Source organism: Neolamprologus brichardi, chromosome 15 (genome assembly GCF_056152115.1).
Source record: "Neolamprologus brichardi isolate AB-2024 chromosome 15, ASM5615211v1, whole genome shotgun sequence".
NCBI lineage: Eukaryota > Metazoa > Chordata > Actinopteri > Cichliformes > Cichlidae > Neolamprologus > Neolamprologus brichardi.
The window spans coordinates 31,151,901-31,173,606 of record NC_142118.1 but is presented as its reverse complement, the minus strand read 5'-3'; the positions used below and the strand labels follow the sequence as shown (position 1 = coordinate 31,173,606).

General features: G+C 41.3%; 2 protein-coding genes across 3 annotated transcripts; both read left to right on the top strand.

Annotated features, from left to right (window-relative positions):
- Nucleotides 1-3,174: 3,174 nt before the first annotated feature.
- LOC148098579 (uncharacterized) lies at nucleotides 3,175-5,238 on the top strand. The gene is made up of 2 exons (XM_087852874.1): nucleotides 3,175-4,363; nucleotides 5,219-5,238. The coding sequence occupies exons 1-2, from the start codon at nucleotides 3,175-3,177 to the stop codon at nucleotides 5,236-5,238; spliced, it is 1,209 nt and encodes a 402-aa protein (XP_087709000.1).
- An 11,116-nt stretch (nucleotides 5,239-16,354) lies between these two features.
- Nucleotides 16,355-20,948, top strand: LOC148098578 (uncharacterized). 2 transcript variants are annotated; one of them, XM_087852207.1, is made up of 4 exons: nucleotides 16,355-17,413; nucleotides 18,937-19,053; nucleotides 19,170-19,273; nucleotides 19,377-20,948. In XM_087852207.1, the coding sequence occupies exons 1-2, from the start codon at nucleotides 16,436-16,438 to the stop codon at nucleotides 18,940-18,942; spliced, it is 984 nt and encodes a 327-aa protein (XP_087708333.1). In that variant the 5' UTR covers nucleotides 16,355-16,435; the 3' UTR covers nucleotides 18,943-19,053; nucleotides 19,170-19,273; nucleotides 19,377-20,948. The 2 variants fall into 2 exon arrangements, with proteins under 2 accessions (XP_087708333.1, XP_087708332.1); XM_087852206.1 differs by lacking the exons at nucleotides 18,937-19,053; nucleotides 19,170-19,273; nucleotides 19,377-20,948 and adding an exon at nucleotides 17,606-18,134.
- Nucleotides 20,949-21,706: the final 758 nt, after the last annotated feature.

Here is a 21,706-nt window from a genome sequence, read left to right as displayed (position 1 = left end):
TCCGCAGCGTTTGCTCTACAGGTATGATTTTACCCTCAAAACGTAGCCATGGCTGTCCTCTTTCTTCCAATGTGTTTACTATTGTACTAGGTGTTATGGTTCTTTCATAAATGTCACCAATGCACAGCCTCCTCCCTCCAACTCTTCCATAGACTCTAATGTTAAAATGGCTCAGAAAGTTTGTCTGAAAATCAGAAGTACAGGCTGCCTTTACACTGTCACCACGTCCATATAATAAACTCCACAGGCATGAAAACTGAGAATTCAGTAGACTAGATATTGCTGCCACTCACGTTGAAAGAATTTTCTTAATACGACTTTTACTTTTCATTTGGGAACGATTTGTTTCGGGCTGATGTTTCTGTTCATTTTAAGCAGCACAAGTGAGGCGCATGTCTGTGTGCGTGTGTCCGGAACCATAGGGTGCAGTCACTATAGAAACCAGGCTCACATGTGCCTCCTTAACGAGCTCAATCTCTGTCTGCCAAGGTTAAATCTAAAAATGTCTGTTGCATCTAAGTAGTTGTAATAAGATTGACTTTTTCAATAGGTACAATAAGACAGATTTGACAGAGCTTTGCCACAGATTAATAGTTTGTCAGTAGTTAGTATATGCCAACTGAGTAGAGCATTGTAATTGGCCTGTTAAATTCAAGCTTATTGTTTAATGGTGGACTTGTCTTCTGCACACAGGTGTTTCAGATCTGGGCAGTTGGAGTCAGTTGATGACTTTAAAATCATCTTTTCTGACTTGATAATTAAAGCTCACAACATTTACCTGTCTGTAGTTGATTTTCCCACATTTTAACTAACTTTTACTAATCTAATCTCATTTAATGTCTCTGTTTATAGTCTGTATAGTTTATCCCTCCACTAACACACTTAAAGTAGTCTTAAAATAAAACCCACAAAACAGTTCAAGATGAAATATTTAAATATTTCATTTAATGCCAGTTGCCCTCTTTTTCTGTTTGTCACTCATTCGTTTGTACTCAGGCAAAAAGTACCAATTTGTACACTGATGAGTCTAGTGTATTTTTTTCCCTCTTTCTCTCTATGTCTGACACACACAGAGACCAACACAGAGACATGTATATGCTCATTATTGCTATTCAAACTGATGGTCAAATTTCCAAGCACCACCTGAACGCCTCATTTGTTTTTAACCCATCACTGGACCAACTGTCGTCATTCCGCTTTCCTCTCTGCTGTGGTAAGTACAAAACACTCAGTATTGCACTGTTTTATTTTTATGATGGTAAAAATACATGTTTGACAATTAAACTCACATAGCAAGGCCTTTTAAAGTTCAACAGAGTTCAAACAATAAAGAAAGCGAAAAAAAAAGAATAACCTTCACTATTATTTATATAGGTTTATGACATTTTGCTGTTAGTAGCAGTGCTAATGCTAGCATCAATGCTAATGCTAGCAATAATGCTAATACTAGCCATAGTGCTAACACTAGCCTTAGCGGTTGTTAACTGTCAAAAAGAGTATTCCTTTGATATTCCTGTGAGAGTTATTGGCAGCCAGTGAGACAAAAGTAACAAATGAGCTTTATTATTGCCACTGTGGCTCAGTTTTAACAGTAAGAGTGCTAGCGTTAGCACTGCTGCTAGCAGCAATGCTAACGCTAGCAGGAATGCTAACGCTAGCAGCAATGCTAGCGCTAGCAGCAATGCTAAGGCTAGCAGCAGTCTAACAGTAGCCTTATATAAGTGGAAATACTTCAGTTAATTAGTTTTAATTATAAAATGGCTGCTGTGTCAGCTGGTGTGCTATATTACTCTATAATTACCCTGCTGACTATAAGTTCAGTGTATCATGTCGTGTGGGTTTGTATTTCTGTTGTTAGTCTGATAATACTGTACAGACAACTAACATATTATTTCTCGTCTTACACTTTCAGGAACCTGACTGACATCTGTGCTTTGCCTGGTAGGTGTGCACATACTGCAAGAGAAGTAGACCAAAAATAAAAATATAATCTGACTAATATAAGCTGTAAAGTGATGGGTTCAAACTTTGTGCTAGACCTTTTAAACACAATTTTATAATAAATACACATATGTGCAGCTTAACAACTGGGCAAAAATATTTTTTTCGTACATTTTTGTAATCACACTACATGTGATTATTTAACGATTCACTCATTTATATAAATATATTTTTAAAAATTAATTATTCAATTGAATTAAATAATTATTATTCTAAAAAATACCCAACTTTTTTAGAATAATAATTTTTTGCACATGGCAGCCACAACAGTTTAGCTTGAATATTTGTTTTGTCCTGTTTCAGTAGTCACAATTAGTTCATACAATTACCATGTGATATCATTTTAATAAAATTATTATTTTTTTCTTCTTTTTTGTTCACAGTGTGCAGAAGAAGAACAAGGACGAGATCTCCAGACTTCTGTCTCACATCCCAACCCCCCATCCCCTCTATCCTCTGTCCTGCTCCACCTGTTGTCTCTGCCTTCTTTCCATCCGTATTTCACTCTGTGGTTTGTGAGGAATTGTGCCAAGCCAAAAAACCTTATTGCGGTTTGATTTCAAAGCCGTGTCTCTCCTGCTCTCTCTGTTCTCTCTTCTAAATTTTCTCTCTACCTGTTTTTCACTCTTGGCTTGCTGCTGAAAAACGCCAAGCCAATAAAACAATAAAGAGTGCATATTTTGCCTCAACCTGAGAACAAACTGAACAAACAAAGAAAACTCTAATTCACGGTTTGATTGTGATTTCCAAGCCGTGTCTCTTCTGCTCTGTCTGTTCTCTCTTCTAAATTTTCTCTCTACCTGTTTTTCACTCTTGGCTTGCTGCTGAAAAACGCCAAGCCATTGAAGCAATAAAGAGTGCATATATTGCCTCTGCCCTGAGAACAAACTGAACAAACAAAGAAAACTAATTCACGGTTTGATTGTGATTTGCCAGCCGTGTCTCTCCTGCTCTGTCTGTTCTCTCTTCTAAATTTTCTCTCTACCTGTTTTTCACTCTTGGCTTGCTGCTAAGTTGTGCCAAGCCAATAAAGAGAGTGCATAATATTGTCTTGACTGAAGAACAAACTGTCAAACAAAGACAACTCTTTTAGAAAAATAAAAACTGAAATATAAAGACAAAAGCATCTCCTGGTGTGTGTGAACATATAGAAACACTTTCAGGTGTGGAAAAATGCCAAAGAAGCAGAAAAGATCACAAGCAGCAAAACAACGCTGGAAGAAGTTTCATGAGTTTCACAAAGTACCAACATGTGAACAAGCTGAGTGTGATTTTCCTCAGACCTCTGCAGAAGACAGTGTGTCTACAAAGACCAAAGCTGATGGTGCCCAAAAGGCAGGTCAACATGTTCCTGCACATGTACAACAGGTATCCTATGCAGATGCTGTAAAGAGTGGACTGCAGCATGAATTTAATGAACATCAGGTAAACCATAGAGACCAACATGTGGTTTCAAGTGCCCCACAGGTGGGTTATCCTGATATTGTAAAAAGTTGCCGTCACAGTGATGTGGCAGGACCGTCTCATGCAGAAAGAGTAAACTTTGAAAACCAGCCCTCTGTTACACATGTCTGTGCATCTCACAGCCAGGCACATACTAAATATGGAGACTCCAGAAACAGTCAGTGCACATGTAACTCACTCACATTTCTTGCTTTCCTTCATGAGAATGAAAACATGACTACAGCTGACCTTAATCTGGTCTTGGATAAAGGTGATGTGATGTACAAAGAGGCCAAGAAAAGATTCCCCAAGAGTATTCATTTGGCAACCGATGAGCTGCCAGGCAAAGTTGATGCTCGCAGATCTATGTATCATGTCGACATGACACAGCCTTCCCGGTATGGGACATTTGAAGAACCTCCAGAGGAAGCAGTAGATACCTTTCTCAACTTTGAAGCAGGACTGAGCTGCCTGTTGTCAGATGTGCAGTATGCCTTACTGGTTATGAGTGGATTGTGTATCGCAGTGTTCAGATCCACATCAGGCAAATATGGGTTCTTTGACCCACACTCCAGAACACCCAGTGGTCTTCCTCTAGCACTATGGTCACGTAATCGTGGTACAGCTGTGATGCTGAAATTCACACTCCTCAGTGACATGATTAAGAGGCTCCAAGATTCTTATGAAATGATGGAGATATCACCCTCTTGTAACTATGAGCTGAAGCCTGTGCAGTTCTACAACATGAGCACAGTCAACCTGAGTGATACTATTACAGACACAGTCTGCAGACCAGCAGCTGCCACTGCTGTGGCACCTACTCACTCTGATACAACTGTTGATGAAGCAAACTCCCCTACTCCAAGGAGAAACACAACCACTGATCTGACTGAGAACATCTTTTGTCAAATGTCCATTTGTACGCCACTGGTGAAACAAAAAGAAGTCCACATGACTCAGTTCACATCATATGAAGATCAGAATGAACCTCCTAATATACCAACTGAAGAACTATGCAGTGAATTAAGTTTCCTTCCATCAAGGGATGGTTTTTCATGTCAATCAAATGCTGCAATAAAAAATGTTGCATCCTGTGACCTTTCTGATATAGTTTTACAAAAACTGAAAAAAGTTAATAAACAACAAAGGCACAAAATGAAAAGAAGATTAATGGCATCAGAGAAACCCAGAAATCAGAGAAAAGAAAACCAAAAAAGGAAAGAACGACAAAAGTATGCTTCAAATAAAGATTATAAAGAAAAGAAAAAATCTTGCACAAGCGAGGCATATTGTGCTGCCACTGCTGGGGTGCAGTAGCTCCACCACCCCACTAGGGGGAGGAAGCGGGTTTGTGTACTCAAGTTTCTCTAGTAAATATAGAAAAAGTTCATGGAGTCTGGCCAAGTTGATACCAGCACACAAAATATTAGCTCTGAAGTTGGCTGTACTGGAGCTTGAGAAATATATGCTTGTAAGTATGATTATATTCTGTGTTCATGTTAAGCATGTGATGTAAAATGGGTTGTTGACTCTTATATTTGAAGCCGGCGGGTTAGCTGCACTGCCGATGCTAATTGTGTTAGCATGTCAATAGGAAATACCATTATGTGTTAGCATCAAGCTAGCGGGATTTGGAGTTACCATGTTTTCATTTAATTTTCTTGATTATACCAGCTATAATTCAAGTTGCTAAGTCTTCAGTCTGTACTTTGTAATGTGAGAAATATATTATGTTCCGAATGTATGTTTTAATATGCTTTTATTATGTTTGTAGTTTTACAGTGCCTTCATTAGGGAGACAAATAAACCCTGCAATGAGAACTGGAAGCCTTTGCCTCTCCTTTTGAAGAACTGTTTATCTATCTGCCAAACTGGGCATCAACGTACAGGGAGGGCAGAATAGTAAAAAAGCATCATTCTCATCAGCCAGATAGTTCTCTAAAAGAAAGGATGGATGAGACGCTGGAAACAAGGTCAAAAGTGTCCAGTTCTTTACGTTCCAGCCAGCTTACATCATCATCTACTGCTGCCGCCAGAGCACGAGCAAAAGCGGAAGCTGCCCGTGCTCAGCTCTCCTTTGCCAAGCAGGAAGCCAGCATCCTAAAACAACAGGCTGAGCAGCTTAAAAAGAAAGCAGATCTGGATGCAGAGCTACACATACTCAAATCACAGAAGGCAGCTGCAGCAGCACTAGCTGAGGCTCAAGCTTGGGAAGCATCTGCGCAAGAGAGTGAGCATCCACAACAGCCCCAGCTGGACGACATGCAGCAAATCAGCCCAATAGAACGAGTCCAAGAGTATGTGCAACAACAATCAGAACTCGGCGACGATCTGCAGACTCCACCAGTTAATCATCCAGAACTCCTATCTTCTCTGGTGCCACAGCCAGCCACGGCCATCGATGCAACACCAAAAGCTCACAAAGAACCAAGTATCCATCAGCCCAGTAGGAGCAACAAACAAGAATTCACACCTTTGCCAGTCTTCCGTGCTTTGAGCCCAAAGAGAGAATCTTGCAACTGGAGCTATGGAGGCGAGCCAGCAAACTATGGTCGATTTCACCATCCTCAGTCTAAGGTATGGACACCCACACCTGTAAGGAGTAGTCATGCTGACACATCTGATCTAACGAGATACCTGATACGGAAAGAGATGATCAGCTCAGGCCTGCTGAGGTTTGATGATCGACCAGAAAATTACTGGGCTTGGAAGGCTTCCTTTCTAAGTTCAATTCAAGATCTGGATGTAACACCTCAAGAAGAGCTAGACCTGCTATCCAAATGGCTCGGGCCACAATCAGCAGCACAAGCCAAGCGAGTCAGGGCTGCGTACATAAACAATCCCACTGCAGGTCTTCAGATGGTGTGGCAGAGGCTCGAAGAGTGTTTTGGAGCACCAGAAGTCATTGAACATGCACTTTTAAAGAAAATTCAGGATTTTCCGAAGCTGACGAACAGAGACAACCAGCATTTGAGAGAGTTGGGGGATCTTCTGCTAGAACTTCATGCTGCAAAGACAAGCGGTCATCTCCCAGGCCTTTCACACCTCGATACAGCCCACGGGGTGAATCCGATTCTGGAAAAACTCCCATACAACCTCCAGGAGAAGTGGGTTACAGCTGCCTCGAGGTTCAAGAGAGAGAATGCAGTGTCTTATCCTCCATTTTCATTTTTTGTGAAATTTGTGAACGAAGAAGCTAAAATTCGTAATGACCCGAGTTTTTCTTGTGTCACCGCTGCCAACACCAATAATCCTAGATTCGAGAGAATGACACAACAGAAGTATCGTTCACATGTCTCTGCTAAGAGGACAGAGATAGCAAGTAATCTGGCAGCCAGCCCAAACGTTCCTACAGGCAAGAACAACTTGGACCCCGATAAACAGTGTCCTCTACACTGCAAGCCTCACCCTCTCAGAAAATGCCGCCTTTTCAAAAGTAAGACCCTGGAGGAAAGAAAGGCATACTTAAAGGACAAGAACATTTGTTTCAAGTGTTGTTCTTCTGTGCAGCACATGGCCAAAGATTGTCCTAAATCAGTGCAGTGCACAGATTGTGGTAGTGAAAGACATATCACCGCACTACACCCCAATCCTCGTCCACGAAATGCAGAGAGCCTGGTGGCTAGTGAAGGGTATGGCGGGGAGGAAAGAGAAGGAGAAGCAAGTGTGGCTGACGTGACATCAAAATGCACAGAAGTATGCGGAGACTCAGTTGGTTCAAGGTCATGCTCTAAGATATGTTTGGTCAGAGTGTATCCTGCTGGACAACCAGAGAAAGCTGTCAAGATGTATGCTGTTCTAGACGAACAAAGCAATCGCTCCTTGGCCAAAACATACTTTTTTGACATCTTCAACATTGAAGGACGGCTTGAGCCGTATACACTGAAAACATGCTCAGGTGTTATGGAGATAGCAGGGAGACGAGCCCGTGACTTCATTTTGGAGTCCCTTGATGGCACCACTCAGCTTCCCCTGCCTACTCTTATTGAGTGTGATATGATACCTGATGATAGGACGGAAATCCCATCCCCAGAAGTCACTCAGTACTACCCGCATCTGAAGGCAATCAAGGGAAAAATCCCAGAAATTGATCCAGAAGCTGACATCCTCCTTCTCCTTGGCAGAGATATTCTGCGTGTGCACAAAGTCAGAGAACAGCATAATGGTCTCCATAATGAACCATATGCTCAACGACTTGACCTTGGTTGGGTGATCGTAGGGGAAGTGTGTCTGGGAGAAGTGCATAAGACATCCAACATCTGTGTATACAAGACCAACATTCTACCAAATGGACGAGCTTCACTCTTGAGTGCATGCCCAAACAATATGCAAGTCAAAGAAAAGCTTGGTTGTCACACCTCAAAACTAAGTCTTCAAAGCTCTGCACAACACTTGAAAAGTAAGGAAAGTGAGTTTGCCAGTCAGGTGTTTCAAAGGACACAACATGACGACGTCCCGGCAATGTCAATCGATGACGAGAGTTTCTTGAAGACATTAGATGAACAAGTCTATAAAGACAGTTACAATACTTGGGTTTCCCCATTACCTTTTCGGTCACCACGAAACCACCTTCCCAATAACAGACCTCAAGCATTAAAGCGTCTTGCATCTCTTCGGAGAACTTTGGAGAAAAAACCACAAATGAGGAAACACTTCATCGATTTCATGCAAAGAATGTTTGTTGAAAAGCAAGCAGAGCCGGCCCCTCCATTAAAAGAAGGTGAGGAAAGGTGGTATCTACCGATATTTGGGGTTTACCACCCACAAAAACCTGACCAGATAAGGGTAGTGTTCGATTCAAGTGCCAAACATGAAGGGGTTTCCCTCAATGATGTGCTCCTGAGTGGACCCGACTTGAACAACACTCTCCTTGGGGTTCTGATCCGCTTCCGCAGAGAACCTATAGCAGTTACAGCGGATGTGCAGCAGATGTTCTACTGCTTCAAGGTGTGCGAGGAACATCGCAACTTTCTGAGGTTCTTATGGTATGAAAACAATGATCTCCAAAAAGCAGTGAAAGAGTTTCGAATGACAGTACATGTATTTGGCAACAGTCCATCACCAGCAGTTGCCATTTACTGCCTCAGACGAGCTGCTAAGCAAGCAGATGACTCCACTACCAGTGCAAGGGAGTTCATCACACGCAATTTTTATGTGGATGATGGACTTGCATCTTTTCCTAATGAAGCAGAAGCCACTGGTGTCCTGCGCACTGCCCAAGCGATGCTAGCTAAATCAAACATTAAGCTACACAAGATTGCATCGAACAGCAGCAGTGTTATGCAAGCATTCCCACCAGAAGACTTGGCCAAGGATTTGAAAGATCTAGACTTAGGAGTGGAGTCACTACCTCTTCAGAGGAGTCTAGGTCTAATTTGGAGTCTGGAGACAGACAACTTCACCTTCTGTGTGTCGAGGGAGGAGAAGCCCTTGACAAAAAGAGGAATTTTGTCTGCAGTGAACAGTTTATTCGACCCTTTGGGATTTGTAGTGCCAGTCACAGTGGGAGGAAGACATTTAGTGAGAAACCTCTCCGTTGAACAGTATGACTGGGACACACCATTGCCAGCTTCAAAACAAGAACACTGGAAACTCTGGAAAGACTCTATGAAAGACTTAGATCAGCTCCAGATCCCAAGACTATATGTTCCAGTGTCTTTGTCTACACAGACTCAGCACAGAGAGTTGTGCGTGTTTTCAGATGCATCAGTCATGGCTATAGCTGCTGTGGCTTACTTGAAAACAATTTCTGCAACAGGAGAGATCCACGTGGGATTTGTTATGGCAAAGGCAAAGCTGGCCCCACACCCAGCGCACACCGTGCCCCGTCTTGAGCTTTGTGCTGCGGTTTTGGCAACTGAAATGGCAGTCTTCATCCAAGATGAAATGGATATCGACATTCATTCTGTGACGTACTATACTGACAGCAAGATAGTACTTGGCTACATATATAACACCTCACGCAGGTTTTATGTCTATGTGTCAAACAGGATAGCACAGATCAGAAAGTCGTCTCGTCCAGATCAGTGGCATTACATCACCACTGAGGAAAACCCAGCAGACCATGGAACTCGGCCAACAACTGCTGCAGCTCTCAAAAGCACCAATTGGTTCACAGGACCATCATTTCTATTGGGCCCTTCACAACGACTCCTTCCCCAGAGTGATGACTTTGAGCTGATACATCCGGAGGTGGATCCAGAAGTTCGCCCTGAAGTAACGACCTTCAGCACAATGGTTAAAGAAAGCTCGCTTGGAGCTCAAAGGTTTCTTGCATTTTCCACTTGGAGAGCTTTGACTCGTGCAGTCTCCACATTAATCAAAAAGGCAAGGAGTGTTGCAGATACACATGGTGGCAACACTGGAGATGAAGATGAACAAGCAGTAACAGTGATCATTAAAACTGCACAACAAGATGCCTTTGCAAGGGAGTTGCAGTGTCTAGCCAAAGGGGACCAAATCCCAAAACAAAGTCCATTGCGAAAGCTGACACCATTTCTGGACAAAGATAGACTATTAAGAGTTGGCGGCCGTATGTCCTCAACTGATATGTCTTTTGATGATAGACATCCTCTGGTCATTCCCAAGACGCACATTGCTACATTATTGGTCAGAAGATATCACGAACAGTCTGCGCACCAAGGACGCCATTTCACGGAGGGAGCTATTAGGTTGGCAGGACTTTGGCTGATTGGGGGAAAAAGACTTGTATCTAGTGTGATACACAAATGTGTAACTTGCAAAAGGCTGAGAGGTAAAATGGAGGACCAGAAGATGTCAGACTTGCCATCTGAAAGACTTTCACCAGATCCACCATTTACTCATGTAGGGTTGGATGTGTTTGGACCTTGGATGGTGACTGCCCGAAGAACAAGAGGAGGGCATGCGGAAAGTAAACGATGGGCAGTAATGTTCACTTGTTTGACTACCAGAGCTGTGCACATTGAGGTTATAGAGACTATGACCACTACAAGCTTCATCAATGGGCTCAGACGTTTCATTGCCATAAGAGGGCCGATCAAAACAATCAGATCAGACCGGGGAACAAATTTCACTGGAGCCTGTAAAGAACTCAGACTTGACACATCAGATTCTGAGGTGAGGAGTTACCTTAAAGGCAACAAGTGTACTTGGATATTCAATCCTCCCCACTCTTCCCACATGGGTGGGGTGTGGGAGAGGATGATTGGCATCGCTCGGCGAATCTTAGATGCTCTTCTTCTGAAGCTGAATCCATCGTACCTCACACATGAGACACTTGTCACCCTGATGGCAGAGGTTACCGCCATTCTAAATTCAAGACCATTGGTCTCAGTGTCTTCTGACCCAGAAGCACCGGCAGTTCTCACCCCATCAATGTTGTTGACACAGAAACGAGATACATTGACTGCTCCCTCTGGGGATTTTGATGTTAATGATCTGTCCAACAAACACTGGAAAAGGGTCCAAGCACTTGCTGATGCATTTTGGAAGAGGTGGAAAACGGAGTATCTGACCACGCTTCAAACACAGAGAAAGTGGACAACAGAAAAGCCAAACCTTCAAGTGGGAGATGTTGTACTGATGAAGGATTCGCAAGTAAAAAGGACTGAGTGGCCTGTTGGACTTGTGCTTAAAGCCATTCCTTGCCAAGATCATAGAGTACGTAAGGTGGAGGTGAAGGTAGTCAAGAATGGCACTCCTAAAGTGTATTTGCGGCCAGTGTCGGAGGTTGTTTTACTACTACATCCAGAGAATGGTTAGTGGTATAATTCATTATGCCAGGCGGGGAGTGTGCTGCCACTGCTGGGGTGCAGTAGCTCCACCACCCCACTAGGGGGAGGAAGCGGGTTTGTGTACTCAAGTTTCTCTAGTAAATATAGAAAAAGTTCATGGAGTCTGGCCAAGTTGATACCAGCACACAAAATATTAGCTCTGAAGTTGGCTGTACTGGAGCTTGAGAAATATATGCTTGTAAGTATGATTATATTCTGTGTTCATGTTAAGCATGTGATGTAAAATGGGTTGTTGACTCTTATATTTGAAGCCGGCGGGTTAGCTGCACTGCCGATGCTAATTGTGTTAGCATGTCAATAGGAAATACCATTATGTGTTAGCATCAAGCTAGCGGGATTTGGAGTTACCATGTTTTCATTTAATTTTCTTGATTATACCAGCTATAATTCAAGTTGCTAAGTCTTCAGTCTGTACTTTGTAATGTGAGAAATATATTATGTTCCGAATGTATGTTTTAATATGCTTTTATTATGTTTGTAGTTTTACAGTGCCTTCATTAGGGAGACAAATAAACCCTGCAATGAGAACTGGAAGCCTTTGCCTCTCCTTTTGAAGAACTGTTTATCTATCTGCCAAACTGGGCATCAACGTACAGGGAGGGCAGAATACATATAAAAACAATCCTGAAGTTAGACAGAAACAACAACAGTATATTAAAAGATGTTACCATGCGAATGCTGAATTCAGAAAGAAACAACAACAGTATGTTAAAAGACGTTACTGTGAGAATGCAGAATTCAGAAAGAAACAACAACAGTATGTTAAAAGACGTTACTGTGAGAATGCAGAATTCAGAAAGAAACAACAACAGTATGTTAAAAGACGTTACTGTGAAAATGCAGAATTCAGAAAGAAACAACAACAGTATGTTAAAAGACGTTACTGTGAGAATGCTAAAGTTAGACAAAAACAATATATTAAAAGACGTTACTATGAGAATACTGATTTCAGAGAGCAGAAAAAAAGCTACATCACTAAAAGGTATCGAGAAAACTTAGAATTCAGAGAGAGACAGAGACAACTAATGAAACAACTAATGCGAGACAGGTATCAAAGTAATCTTGCATTCAGGATTGTGCACAACATGAGATGTGCAATGAAAATAAAAAGGAAATACAGATGGGTGAACAGACAAACCCAAGAGAGTGACAACAGTGTGATCAACGAGGCCATATCTGTGTTCAAATCAAACATCAAAGCTGGCCCATCATACCCATGTACTGTATGCTTCAAGGCTTCATTTCCAAACCAAGTGCGACCCTGCACAAGGTCAAAGTATGTCAAAAACCCACATGTGGTTGCAACATGTTTGACAGGAAGGTTTGTTCATGTTTGTGATGAAAAATGCAGAAATGAGCAGTGCAATGTTCCCAATGAGAGAAAGAGAGAGTGGATTTGTCACACCTGCCACGATCATCTTAAAAATGGATCCATGCCAGCACTTGCTGTTGCCAATAAACTGGATCTTGCTGATATTCCACCTGAACTGTCTGATCTCAACATACTGGAGAGACATCTCATAGCCAAGTGCATACCATTTGCCAAGATTATTCCTCTTCCCAAAGGCAGACAGAGAGCAATTAGAGGGAATGTGGTCTGTGTCCCATCAGAGGTACAGGAAACTGTTGAAGCACTACCTCGATTGAGAATTAATTCTCAGGTGATGAGAGTAAAACTGAAGAGACGCTTGTCTTACAAAGGTCATCAGCTGTTTCAGACTGTAAGCTGGTCTAAACTTCTGCAAGCACTGCATAAACTCAAGCAGATTCATCCACAGTATAAGGATGTGAGCATCAGAGATGATGCTGAGCTGTGTGATCCAACTCTTCCCGATGAAGATGATGAGGAGGATGATGATGAAAACATGAATGAGGATGATTATGATGAGGCTGATTTAATGGAAATTGACAGTTGTGAGAAAAATGCACTGAGTGAAGCACAAAATAACAATGAACAGGATATTGACATGTTACCCTGTGATGGTGAAGAATCACATGAGCAGATGAGAGATGATTCAGAGCAAGCAGATGGACTGACTAATGGTGGTTTTGCACTCGAGTCCTGTTTGCAGCCCCCTGATGTGGCTGAGGAGATATTATGTTTCAGTGAAGGAATCTACTCTGTTGCTCCAGCAGAGAGAAACAATCCAATAAGTTTTTTCAAAACACCTAAACTGGAGACCATTGGCTTCCCTGTGCAGTTTCCTACAGGCCAAAACACACTGGATGAAAGAAGGCTGATCAAAGTATCCCCCAGTGGGTATTTCAAATCAAGACTTTTCTGCATTGATGATCGTTTTGCCAAAGACACAAACTATTTGTTCTTTGCACAGTTTGTGACAGAAATACACTTGGCTACTTCCAGCATGACAATACAGTTAAGGAAGGCAAAGCCTCTGACCAGAGATGGGAGAAAAATAACCTCAGGCATGTTACAAGATAAACACGAGGTGGAGAAACTGGTGCGAAATAAAGACGCAGTGAGATTCATGCAGCCTCTGAGAGGAACCCCAGCCTATTGGGAGAAAACAACAAGAGATCTTTTTGCCATGATCAGACAGTTGGGAACTCCCACGTTCTTTTGCACATTTTCAGCTGCTGAAATGCGCTGGCCTGAAGTGATTGAGGCAATAACAAGGCAGCAAGGTGAACAAGTCAATTTTGAAGGACTCGACTGGTCAGCAAAGTGTGACATCCTGAGAAGCAATCCTGTCACAACAATGCGCATGTTTGACAAGAGAGTTGAAGCATTATTCAGAGATTTACTCTTATCTCCTGCAGAGCCACTTGGCAAAGTCATTGACTACTTTTACAGAGTTGAGTTTCAGCACAGAGGAAGCCCACACATACACTGTCTCCTGTGGGTAGAAGGTGCTCCTGTGTTTGAGGAGGATGATGAGCAAACTGTTGTGGATTTTATAAACAAATACATCACAGCTCAGCTGCCTGATCCACATAAACAACCTGAACTGTACAAGAAAGTAACAGAAGTGCAAAAACATAGTAAGAACCACACAAAGACGTGCTTTAGGAGTTTAAGCTCCGGGTGCCGTTTTGGTTTTCCTAAACCACCCTGCAATGAGACAATGATCACAAGACCCAGTGAGGATGATGCACTGGAAGTAGAAACAGCAAAGAACAAGCTCAGACCACTGAACCAGCTGCTGAATGAGCCTGAAACTGCTTCCATGAGTTTAGAGCAGCTCTTGGCAAGATGCAAGTTGACACATGCAGAATATGAGAGATACCTGAATAAAATGAACACAAGGAGTACAATCATACTAAAGCGTGATCCAAAAGACTCTTGGATAAACGGCTATAATCCACATCTGCTTGAAGCCTGGAACAGTAATATCGACATAAGCTTTGTTTTAGATGCTTTCGGCGCTGCAAATTATTTAATGAAATATATATCAAAAAAAGAGGGCGGGCTATCTGAGTACCTGAAAACTGTCATTGATAACTCCCATAAGGACAGTGTAAATGAGTGCGATGAAATGAGAGCCGTCATGCAGGCATATTCAAAGAAGCGAGAGATCAGTGCACAGGAGTGCGTTGCTCGTGCATGTGGTCTTCACATGAAGCAATGTTCACGTGCTGTAATCTTCATACCAACTGATGATAATCCTGTGAAAATGAGTCGTCCCCTGTCAGTTCTGGACAACACAACACCCGAGTCTTCCAATGTTTGGATGACATCTTTGAATGACAAATACAAAGCCAGACCTGAAACACCAGAGTTTGAGGAGATGTGCATGGCAGACTTTGCTGCTACTTGCAGGATTGTCTATGGCCAACAGACAAAAGGTAAAGATGTTTTGCCCCTTCTCAATGAGATAGGATTTGTGCAAAGGCGCAAAAACGATAAGCCTGCTATCATCAGATTTCACCGCTGCTCACAAGAAAAACATCCAGAGCAATATTACGGAAGACTGCTTAAACTTTACCTTCCTCATCGTTCAGACCATGAACTGAAAACACCATCGTTGCCAACCTATCAGGCTTTCTATGGTGCTGGCTGTGTACAGCTACCAGGTACTGACCGTCTTGAGTACGTGCAACACATTGTCAAAAGAAACAGAGAAAAATATGAGAAAAACAGTGAGGAGATCGAGAGCGCTGTTGAGGAATATGAGCAGAACAGAGGTGTGACTGACGAATGGTGTAATCTGGCACCTGAATCCGATCTCGTAAGGTTGCCACTTGTTGAACAAGAAAGAGAGCGAGACAATGAAAATGAACAGGAAGATGTGCCCGACTACAGCCGTCAGGCTGATGCTTCAACAGAAGTCAGAGCCATCAGGGAACCCCCTGCTATTGATCCTACATTGTTACGTCAGATGTTTCAGAATCTGAATAAGAAGCAAGCCTGCATATTTTATGCAGTTAGAGACTGGTGCATTAAAAGAGTCTGTGCTCTAAATCCAGAGCAGTTTTTCTTTTATATTAATGGTGGTGCAGGAACAGGAAAGTCACATCTTATCAAATGCATCTACTCAGAAGCATCTAAGATACTGAGCAAAGTACCCAGATATGCAGACGACGTTGACATATCAAAACCCACTGTCCTGTTAACTGCTTTCACTGGGACTGCAGCATTTAACATTTCTGGAACAACACTGCATTCTCTACTCAAGCTGCCTAGAAGCTTAAAACCTCCCATTCAGGGACTTGGCAATCAGCTGGATGAAGTCAGATCAGAACTTTTGAATGCTGAAATAATCGTCATTGATGAAGTGTCTATGGTGTCAAGACATCTCTTTGCCTATGTAGATGCAAGACTCAAACAGATCAAAGGGACTCGGAGACCCTTTGGAGGCATGTCAGTCATTGCTGTTGGAGACTTCTATCAGCTACCCCCAGTGCGACAGTCTAAACCTCTCTGTGTGCACGACCCGGCCGAGATCGACCTGTGGCGGGAGCATTTTCAGATGATCACTCTGACTGAGATTATGCGTCAGAAAGATGATGTTGTCTTTGCTGAGATGCTGAACAGAATTCGTGTGAAAGGAAAGTTGGATGAGCTTTGCGAAGCAGATAGAGATTTGTTGTCAGAGGCCATAACTGAACCAGCCCTTTGTCCAACTGATGCGTTGCACATTTTTGCAACTAATAAAGAAGTGGATGCACACAACTCTTCAACACTTGCTCTGCTCCATACTCATGTCATTGACATCCATGCAGATGATTATAGAAAAGATCCTAGAACTGGCAGAATGGCACTTCAAGACAGACCATTCAAAGGAGGTAAAAACGAGTTACCAGACACACTGAAAGTTGCAGAAGGAGCTCGTGTCATGCTCACCAGAAACATTGACATACAAAATGGTTTGGTTAATGGAGCTTTTGGAATACTACTTAGAGTAGTTTACTCTGAAAATGACCAACACATCATCAAGCTTGGACTTAAAATGGATAATGAGACATCTGGAAAGAATAACCGCACACCAGCAGACGACATGGTGTACATTGAGAGAGCTGAAGAGAATCTGAAGCAGAAAGGAGTGGTACGAAGACAGTTCCCAGTGAAGCTGGCCTTTGCATGTACAATACATAAGGTACAGGGTATGACAACCACATCAGCTGTTGTCTCTCTTAAGAGCATTTTTGAGCCCGGCATGGCCTACGTAGCTGTCAGTAGAGTGACGTCTCTCAGTGGACTGTATCTTCTTGATATGGAGGAGAAAAAAATATTCACCAACCCAAAAATCACTGCAGCGCTTGAGAACATGAGACAAGCCAACCTTGATGACATGATGCCTCTTCTACGCGTGAGACAAACACTGAGCAGGTCAGACGTTTTCACCATTGTTCATCATAATACAGAGGGACTGCCAGCTCACATTAATGACATCAAGAGTCACCATGAATTGTGTCTAGCAGATGTTTTGTGCCTAACAGAAACACACCTGCGGGGCTCTTTTGTCGCACAGAGTCTCCACTTGGAAAATTACAATTTGTTTAAACGCAACAGACACCTGTCCTACACAAACTTTCCCCAAATGGCAAACAGAAGTGGTGGTGGAGTTGCTGTTTATGTGAAAAGTGACATTCAAGTGCATGAAAAACAGTACATCCATAATGTAACTGACCTTGAATTTCTGGCTTTAAAGGTTGAAGCACCAGTCAGTGCACTGATTGCAGTTGTGTACAGACCTCCAGACTACACTCTGAGGCCATTCCTGAAAAACCTGGTAAGCCTATTAGACTCATTGGAGATCATGGACTGTCATCCCATCATAGTTTGTGGTGATTTTAATGAGAATGTTTTATCCAGTGCAAACAAACCAATCCTGGAGCTGTTTGAGTCTAGGGGATACGCACAGGTCATCACTGCCCCTACCACAGAAAAGAACACACTGCTTGACCTAATTTTCATTTCTCAGCCAGAGCGATGTCTCCATTCTGGAGTCATGAAGACCTACCATAGTTACCATGACCCTGTATACTGTGTATTGTCCTGTGATGATTCATGATCTAGATCTTTGAATACAGTAAGTAATTTCTATATTTTTGAATGACATAAGAAAGTAGAGCGATATTTAAAAGTTGGCTTAAGAAAAAACGCCCTGCATTGCAGTATAATGTTTGAATTGTTTACATAAAATACAATTAAATGAATTAAGTAATGATATCAGTAAAAGATGACAATTTTATTTATTACAGAAAATCTAAAAATCACCTACAGTAATCTATGAATGTCAGAAAAATCAAATATACCAGTTTAAAACGAACAGTGTAGGCATATCCTCTCTGCAGCCAGGCTTCAAAATCCTGCCAGGCTGCCCCAGTCTCACTGTGGCTGGGAGGGAGGGAGGGTGGACCAGAGGATTGCCCAAACAACGCATATATGTTCAACAGCTTCTTCGTTGTTTCTGGGAGAACAACACAGACTAAAGGTTTAAAATACCTAATTACAGCAATAATGACAGTTAAGCCACTTTATGTGTGCCTTTATTTTAAAATACTATTTACAAAAATGTTATTGATTTTGGTTTGTTATAATCTTTAAACTTTTTCAAAAGTATATGATTATATTTTTTGACAAATCTTACGATGAAACATACATTTTTATGAGCTTTTATCATGTTTCAGCCAGTGCATTTATCAGGGTGGGTCTGGGTCTGGGATGATAAATGCACTGGCTGATAAATGCACACTTCTGGCCAAAAGTGTTTCAGCAGTGTCACATATGTACTACATATGTTACACTTGCTTCCTGTTACCAGCTGATACCCTACATTTGTATAGACATTGGATCTTGTGAGGCTGGGGAGTTGAGTGGGTAGGTGGGAGTTGAGGGGGTGGGGGGGGGGGGGTTGTTAGGTTTTTGTTTTTTTTAAGAGAGACACAGTCCTCCTGTGTCTTCTTCAAGCTTAAAAGCGTAAAATCCAACAGTGTGAAGCACATAGCAGCCAGAAACTGTAATGCCACAGATCAGAGAGGCTTCATCATCACCATCTTCATTGCCGTACGACCAGAGTGTGAGACTTCACATCTGGAGCACAGGAGACATTCTGTCTTCCTTCTAGCTTGTCCCACAAGCAGTCGGTGAGATTTACTCGCATCAAAAAGGGTTAATGACATAATTTCCATGAAAACATGTATTAATTTTTTGTAACGTGTTTAAATTGTGTTTTCACTTGACCTTAGGAGTGTTAGAGTGTATTGTAATGTCTGTACTCAGGTGTTTCCCTCTGTGGTCCATCCCCTTCAGAGCTGAGACACTCAGGACTGAACAGACTGCACAGTTTCTGTGACTGAGCCTCCAAAACACCTTCTTTGAAACCACACATGACAGAAGGGCTTTATATTTGCAGCAGCACTACTACAGGTATTCAGTTTATTACAGGATGTGTTTGTTTCTTAGGACCAGCTCTAAGTGCACACTACCTAACATATACACCTTTCTGTTCATTACAAACCAACTACTCTGGATCATATGGCCAGTTGGCAGGAATGTTGCTGCAGGAAAACATCCCTGGAGATCACCATCATTGTCAGACTGACTGTGCCTCCTCTGTGCAGTGTCAAGAGCCTCCCTAAATGAGTGTGTAAGTTAACATTTTCATTATTTTATTCCCTTTGACAAGACAAGTATCACTGATATTTACATTTACAACTACATATGTTCCTGTTTTCTGCTCTTCTTTCAAGGCCTCAGCTATCCTGCTTCTGTGCTGCTTGCCACACATCAAACACTGGGTGGATGACAGGGAGGATCCACTCTGAAGTCACTGGACATGATGAGGATCATCTGGGACTTTATAGTTTCACAGAAACGTTGTGCTCTTTGATTACAGGTTTTAAATGGACATAATGACTGCCTCTCTCTGATCAACAGGCTAAAGGATTGTTTTCATTATTAGTGCTCTGTACAGTGTATGCTTATTTACTATTTCAACACAGAGCAAACCTTTATTTATTTATTTAACATATTTTTATTTGTTTTAATGTTTAATTAACTGTGGGGATTTTTTCAAGTGGGCACTCGGGATGTCATATGACCAGAAATGTGGTAACTGGAATTCAACAGTATGGAAAAAAAATTTGCTAAAAACAAAACACACACAAAAACCCCAAGAGAACTCAAATTCATTCCATGTAATCCAATCTAAAACATTTTAAACTGCTGAACAGCAAAACAAACAGTGTTTAAAAAACAAAAACAAAACAGTGTTAACAGAATGATTATGATGAGTTTTTACCAAAGTTTCAGGTCACATGGCACACCTAGTGTGTAGTGTGGGGTATCAACTGGTAAGTATAGGTTTTTTCATATTCAGATGGATAAAGCCTTGTGTATAATAATTAGTCATAAACACAACTCAAAGGCAGGGACTTACTGAGATAACTAAATTTGGGACTTTGTGTCTGAGCCCAGGTTAAAACACTGTAAAAAAGCATTTAGTGGCATGGCTGAACTATGCTGTAAACTAATGATACTTATTTATCCATGTTCACAAACAGGACTAATGTGTTTATTTGATTATTTGTATGTGTTAAACTGTGTCACCACCTTAGGCTTTCATTTGAATTTACTCAAAAATCTCTATACAGTTCTCTTTTACCATTGTGTGGACTCTGCATTCCACAGCATGTCTTTTATCCTGTCTTCCTTCTCTCACCCCAACCGGTCGCAGCAGATGGCCGCCCCTCCCTGAGCCTGGTTCTGCCGGAGGTTTCTTCCTGTTAAAAGGGAGTTTTTCCTTCCCACTGTCGCCAAAGTGCTTGCTCATAGGGGGTCATATGATTGTTGGGCTTTTCTCTGTATCTATGAAGCGCCTTGAGGCGACATTTGTTGTGATTTGGCGCTATATAAATAAAATTGAATTGAATTGAATTGAATTGTTTACATTAAAACACAAAAAAGAATGAGTAATAAAAAGATGTGTAGACAGATCAGTAGATTAAGTAGACTGATAGAAACAGCTGTTCAGCCATGTTCTAAGAAACCAACACAATTTAAAGGTTCAGGATTGTGGTTTTAAAAGTTTTCATGTATTTCATATGTTGCTTAATATTTTTATTTAGTTATTTAATTTAGTTATTTTTATTTATTCTACTAGTCCTTTTCAGAAAGGAGCTGTAAAATATGACTTAAGATTTTTATGTTATTTTTTTATGACATACAAAACAAATTGATGTATATAATACTATTAAACATAATATACACAATATGTCTGAAAAACATTATGCTGTATATTAAAGTTTGTATTTTCTCCAGAATGTTTGTTCATCTTTTAAGTTCATTTCAACAAATTTGTTTTTACATTTATTTTTAATAAGTTATTTTTTTATGAATTGGAGATTTATAATACATAATTCCAGTCTTTAAGTGATTAGAAGAATATAAACTTTTAATATTAATTCAGAGGTTTTCTGACTCTAAATTTTCTTTTGTCAATACTCATCTTTTTCTAATGTTCAGCTATTTTCCAAATTCTTCCTTTGTGTAAACGTCAGCTTTTAGCAGTTCAGCACTTTTGTTTTCAGGTTAAAAATTCATTTTTTAAATCTCATTCAACATTTTTAACTTAAAATTCAGCAATTAATTCATTTCAGTGCATACATTCAGATTCAAGCATTCACACTGCAGTTTCTTCAGAAAATGCACTTTCTAGTTCAATGATTACTGTCATATAGATGAGAGAAATTGAGAAAAAAGGAGACTGGTGGGTGAGCTGCATTAACTCACATCAGCAGAGAGAGACTGGCACGCTGTGGTGTAAACTCATTAAAATATCTTAATAAAAATGCCCCTGTGTTCAAGGAGAAAATAAAACAGGAGGAGTTTCCAGCTCTGACTCCATCTCTTTTCTGCTTTCAACAGAAAATGTTATTTGCAGCATTAAGTGACTTCATCCTCACTATAGTCAGTTGCTTAGTTTTTCTTTTCCCTTTTTTATTCCCACTGACGCTTCTGGTGCAAATATCTCATAAACAACAAGAGGCTGCAGGTTCACTATAACCAAAACTGCAGATTC

Bases quoted from the DNA above. Each gene is read 5' to 3' on its own strand.
- LOC148098579 (XM_087852874.1), top strand. From the start codon at position 3,175: ATGCCAAAGAAGCAGAAAAGATCACAAGCAGCAAAACAACGCTGGAAG. The intron at 4,364-5,218 runs GTACGCCACTGG...TTATGTTTGTAG, and splicing joins CTTTTGTCAAATGTCCATTT to TTTTACAGTGCCTTCATTAG.
- LOC148098578 (XM_087852206.1), top strand. From the start codon at position 16,436: ATGGCACTTCAAGACAGACCATTCAAAGGAGGTAAAAACGAGTTACCA. The intron at 17,414-17,605 runs GTAAGCCTATTA...TTCATTTCTCAG, and splicing joins GGCCATTCCTGAAAAACCTG to CCAGAGCGATGTCTCCATTC.